The 6254-nt window shown below is 38.7% G+C and overlaps 1 protein-coding gene across 4 annotated transcripts in view; it reads left to right on the top strand.

The window, feature by feature from the left end:
* Positions 1-6254, top strand: part of PCDH15 (protocadherin related 15) — a 1188119-nt gene that overhangs the window by 607341 nt on the left and 574524 nt on the right. For all 4 annotated transcript variants that reach the window (XM_019507771.1, XM_019507770.1, XM_019507773.1 and 1 more), the window contains one exon: positions 4595-4801. In XM_019507771.1, the coding sequence (XP_019363316.1) occupies positions 4595-4801 (207 nt within the window). The remainder of the gene's footprint in view (positions 1-4594; positions 4802-6254) is intronic.

Below are 6254 nucleotides of genomic sequence, written 5' to 3'. Positions count from 1 at the left end.
GATAGAGAGACCCAGTAGAAGGGTTGGAGTCCAGGTAGGGAAGAGAAACAGAGTCCAAGTCCCTGGTTGAAGAGAGAGTGGGGGTGATAGCAACCTATCCAGGCTGGAAGGGGGTCCTCGATGGCCATTTGGGATCTCTGTCCAGCAGGTGTTGTCCAGAGGGTGGGGTTGCCAGCAGGGCCTCTGGGTTGATAGGCAGCATGATGTGGAACAAGTCTGGTCCAGGTGAAGATGGCATCCCCACTGGGTCTGTCTTCACTGCTCCCTTTTATAGGGACAGACCTTCTGTGACCCCAGTGGCAGGCGACCTGCCCAGGCAAGGGCCAGCCCCTGGTGCACTGAGACTGTGTATTCCAGGTCAGGACATGCAGTTTCAGGTGTTTGCAGTGGTGGCTTGGGTGGGATCTGCAGCAGTCTTTGTCTTTCAACTCTTGAGCCAGGGGGAGTCAATGTAGGTTGATGTAGGGTTGTGGAGTTGATGGTGCAGTCATTCAGAGGGAGCTATTTTTAGACCTATTGCTATTGTCTCTCGAGCACCCTCATTTGTCCCCATTCATTCAGGAACCAAGTTACATAAGAGGGGTAAGTATGAGTCACACAGTTACAACAGAGTTACAATAGTCTATGCCTGGGCAGGGGACACAAGATGGAGACCTGACAACCAAAATGGAAACTTAGCGGGACTTATGCTAACTTACATATGTAGGCCTAAATCATATAGTATCAGTAAAACAGTAATATAGAACAGTAAACATCAATATAAACATAATAATTATACAATATAAAACAGTGGATATCCATAACAGAGCACTTATTTGAAAAAAAGGAAAAAAAGCCCAAAACAAATACAACTTGCTACCAAAATAAAATGCTGAAGCTTATCCTATGTCTTAGCTCGCTGATACTTATCTATAGGGAATAGAGAGGGAGAGAAAAAGTCAGAAATGGTTAAGGGAAACAGAGGGAATGTATTTTTAAATAAAAAACAAGAGCAACTGGGGGTTTTGCTACAGATGCAGGCTTGAATTATAGCTTCATGTAGTCTCCTTTTAAATCCTTAAGCTATCCTCATTATAAACTACTTTTCTTTTACTGAAGAGTGTTCAACACTATTTGAGCTTCATCAATGTCAATTTTTAATTGGCTGATGAGACCACTCACTATTAGTAATAATGAAGCACTCCTAAGGAAAAATCCAATTCTTCTGTAGTCATTCAAGATCAGAGGTCAGTTGTACTTTAATATTTTTTAATCTGTGGCAATGATGAGTAGAACCAAAACTAAGAATCCATTGTACTGAATATCAAATCGCTAATACAAAGTAAACAAAATGGAACCAAGAACTGATAGATGCCTAAATACCAGTGTCTTATTTTTCCTGAAAGAAATATAGTATCTATCATTCGTTCCAACTGTATCTTAAAAAAAATGAGATTTGTAGTTTTTATTCCCATATTTCCCATGCAGAAAGAATTAAGGCATGATAACGTAAGAAGTAACAAATAATTAGTCATACAGAATTCGGAAGAGGTCATAATAGGTTGATCTAAAGATAATTACATTGTTTTCAGGTTTACTGTTAAAATAGCACTGAAAATCTGGAACAAATGTGTTTTTCATGGGCTTGCATCTCTTTAAATTAAAGCATGAAATGTAAAAAACTACACATGAAACCTTTAAAGAAATGATGTAGGTAGGATATCAGTAAAAGTATGAAGAGTATACATTATGGTCACCTAAATGGTTCCCACCAAACTACTGATTCTGTGCATTGATTCCAATGTATTCATTATCTACAGTGTAATCACACTTTTTCTAATTTTATATTTATAATTACTTTTAGCCAAATTACAGTCCAGATGGAATGCTTTAAATATTCCTTTTCTTTCTGTGATTTTATCACCTACAGGTATGTTTCAATCATTCCAGTACAATGCTAGGGACTGCCACACTGATATGCAGTACCTCCTAAATCAGAAGAAGTGTGGCATGGAACATGAACCAGTAAGCCCTGCCTCTCAGTATTATGCCACAGGGGAGGTATTGTCATATCGCAATACTTCTGAGTTCAGATGACTCTTCCTTAAAACAGAAAACAAAAGAGGAAGGCAAGCAGGAAGAAAATGACTAATTGTAAACACTATTTTCATATTGAATTCCCTTTTTCCAAAGGCAAACATGGGCAATTATACTTCACAAAATCCTTTTGAACTATAAACCAATTATTTATGATCAAGGTAAAAAGAATGGAGAAGCCAAAGTGCAGTTAAGCTGAATCAGGAGCCAGAAACAAGTCTTGGAAACAGCTTCTAATGCTTGGGTATTTTAAATTATCACCACTGACTCAGTTCCCTGAGGCAAATGGTCAGTGTAAAAGCTACATTCACCTAAACAAAAATCATTCTAAACCCAATTTTACATGGAGTACTATAAACTGAGAGCTAAGTAAATTATTCATAATAATTAATTATTTGATTAATTTCATCTTTTATTTCTGTCCTTCAGATATAAAGGTGCATACCTTTATGTAGGTATGCTAAGAGCAAGACTTGACTTGCTCTCTTTAATTGGTGGGGGCCTATTACAACACCAGATGTAAACTTACAGCCTACCTCTAGTTGACTGAATACTAATTCATTACCAAAGACCACCAAAGACCCAGGTGAATAGATCACAGCTAGACTATATTAAGCAGTCTCAAAGAGGAAATATAAAATCAACAGGTGAGTATGAATAATAACAGTACAATTACAATTATATACAATGGATTCTGCAAATCTACACACACAAGTTGGAAGCAAAATAGCTCTGCTGTCAGACTTGTGACAGCAACAGTGTTGCTAGCTGTCACAGGCACACTACAGCTTAATACCACAATCTACACAACAGCATCTCTCAGCACACACACACACACACACACACACACACACACACACACACCGCCCATAACAGGAGAGAGAGAAAAGATTGGCTGCCCCAGTCCTCACCCACTCTCACACGATCTCCATCACTCACCTTGGATGTACACTCACGCAGTGGGTCATGATGCCCTTTAGCCACCCTGGCCCACACTGCTCTGCATGCGCACTTTCTCTCATCCTCCCAGGACCTCAAGCTCCCATCCAGTCACACATACACTTTCCACAGTTCCAGGTGACAACTCTTCTCTTCAGAGGTAGTGCACTCCACTCCTGTCAATCTTCCATTAAACCAATCACACAGACGGTAAGGGGGTCAATGGCACGCCCATCGCTCCACTGACCAATCCAGGGAGTCAGTTACCTCAGGTAAGTATTTGGTACCATACCCAAGACTGGTAATTTTTCCTGTCACAAGTGGATTACATAACAGGGTTGACTGCGTGTGCACACATACTCAGACGTAGGTCACTGAGCCTTTGGGGTCTTAAGTTCAACACTCAATGCAGGAGTTCTGCAACTCCTCATTCAACAAGTACTTTTTTAAAAAAACATTCAGCACTTTTTGTAGCTTTTTAAGTCTCTGAATAGATCACAAATAATTGCCTGCAAGGAATATATTATTTAGTTTCCAAGCACATGACTTAATTGTATTTCAGTAAACACTGGCACCTCGCAAAAGTAAATTCTCCAGTATTCAGAAAATGAGCACCAAAAGAGATGCTAACAAGCTAAAATGAATTTAAATGGACTATATGAAGAAGAGTCTTGTTTGAAGATGTATTTTTTCTAATTTACTAAAAACTGTAGGGTATTTTTACACATGGTCCAGGGGTGGAGGGGCAGCACTTTAATTAGTGTGGCTGAGAGAGTTGCTGTAATTCAAGTGTCATGGTACTCACGTATCAGCATTCCTGCAGCTCAAAATGGTGTCAAGGGTGCTTCATGGGGGGGGGAGGGGGCGGCAAAACATAGGGGGGGCGAGAGAGACAAATCTTAGACTGCATTGTGCTGTTTTGAAATTAGTCTGTGTGCTGAATTTCTGTTCCATATGGGTATAGACCAGTTTTGTGTGCCAAACTTGTGTTCTGTTACTGGTATAGACCAGTTTCCAGTTACTTATACCAGTAGAAGTATAATGCTTGTGTCTGGTCTAAGTGAACTTCTTTAGCTAGTTTGATTTACAAATTCCCTTTTAATTTCACTTGACTGTACCTATGGTCAAACAGGAGTCCTCTAGTTCCTTCATTTACTTCGAAGACTTAAACCTTAAAGAGCAAATATCTGATATTCATAATGTTCCTGGAATTAAATCAGAAGCCAAAAGGATTAATTTAGGCTCCCTCCTTTTCCTCCTTTCCCCTCCCAGATTTTACTGATATTTATGTAATGCCATCCAATATTGTAAAACTCCTGAGTTTGTTTGTAGTTAAAATAGTCAGTCCATGATTGAACTTCCTGTTTCTATTTTGCTAATTAATTCTTTGTTTCATTTTATTTTTATCTTATTGGTTTAATGTTTCAAAATAAGCAGTTTACACAGTGAAATAATGGGTACTAGTTATTTATGTGAAGAGCTGGCAATCCTTAAATGTAAACCAATACTAACTAACTTGGGCTGAGGTGTACGATATACTAAAGAGAATCCATGGCAAATCAGATTTATCTTTTTTTAGGCAGAACAAGATAATGGTCATCCACTTCCAGCCTTTGCCAATTTGCATATTGAAGTCCTTGATGAGAACAATCAGAAGCCTTACTTCACAGAATCTGTGTATGAAGGCTTCATCCTGGAGTCCTCTCCAGTGGGTACAACAATCTCTGACAACAAGAACCTGACGTCTCCATTACAAATCATTGTTTTGGATAACGACATAGAAGAGGTGTGTTTTCTTTCCTTTATTGGGCCAGTTTTTATATAGGCTTAGACTCAGTCTTTTGAAAATATATAGTATTCTGACTTAAACTTTGAATTAAGATGCATTTAGCTGTGTACACACTATACCATTTAAGCTGAACAAAGTTTGATTTTATTCAAATGTTTGGAATAAATGATTTTGTCAATGATTTTGAATTACAGTAGTATTATATTTTTTGTTTTGTATTTGAAATTATCTGCTCATTCATTTTTCAAATGAATTTGGCCTTCAGTTTCTTCAGCAGCATTACACTACAAGTTGTCTGTGTTTGAAATTTCAGCTGTGCTGGTTCATCTTATTTTTGTTTATTTAGGCTTTTATGATGTAGGAGTTTCATGCTATTACTTGCATTTCATAACTGTCTCAATATTGTCAGGTTTGCAGTGCAAAATAGGTTTAATTGAAAACTGATTTTTCAACTACTATTCATTACTATTTACTTAAATTTTGCTACACATATGAGCATTGCTTCTCATTAATTTATTATCATGCATACAGAAAATGAATACAGAAAAGACACAAAAAATCTTTTTTTTTTTGTAAATTCAAATATTAATAGGACATTATTTGACATATAGCCCAGCGCTGATAGCCCAGCACTGAAAATAATGTGCGTAATTTGGTAATGGACGGATATGCTTAGCTTGACTACACTGTAACTTGAATAAGGCAGTTACAAATCCTGGTTTTGTGTTTTACTGAGATAAATCCTTCAAATCAAATTCACTGCTACTGTAAGTAACTGCTGCAACACCCAGTGAAGCAAAACATTGCTAACATAAATTAACTTTTCTATAAAGTTGCTATGAAACACTACTCCCCTCCCCCCACAAAAAACAACAACAAACCCTACAAAAAGTTAATAGTCTACCTTACCTACTTTCATCTACTTTCATCTATTGTGGCTATGAATTTTTTTTTTTTTTAATTTCCTCCTTTTACTTCTCCTATCTCCCCTCTACCCTTCTGTTTTCTCTTACTTATTTTCTTCATGACTAGGGACAGAAGTTAAACATAAACCAGTTTAAGTTATCAGAAATTGGTTTAAACCTGTAATAGAACATAATTTCAGTGCACGTGAACCAGATTCAAAATGGTTGAAATCTGTTTGAGATGAACCTGGTTGGGTGTAGTATCAGACTTAACTGATTGAGCTCAAACTGGTTTATGCAACTTCTCTCCCAGACCCGTTCCTGATTCAAATTTAACCAGAATCCCCCAGCATCCCAGCATGCTTTCTGGGCTGGGCTGTGATCTCTGCTTCAGCAGAACAGGGCTCCCCTTTGCTCCCTAGCTAGAGGAGGGACAGGCAGGGGCTGGGACCTGGCCAAGATGCTGGTCCCTGGAAATGGGCAAGGAAGAGGTCTCTCCCCCCCCCCCCCCCCCCCCCCCCCCCCCCCCCCCCCCCCCCCCCCCC

The sequence above is a fragment of the Gavialis gangeticus genome, unplaced genomic scaffold, assembly GCF_001723915.1.
Source record: "Gavialis gangeticus isolate Ggan-Ray unplaced genomic scaffold, GavGan_comp1, whole genome shotgun sequence".
Taxonomy (NCBI): domain Eukaryota; kingdom Metazoa; phylum Chordata; order Crocodylia; family Gavialidae; genus Gavialis; species Gavialis gangeticus.
This window is presented reverse-complemented; position numbering and strand designations above follow the sequence as displayed.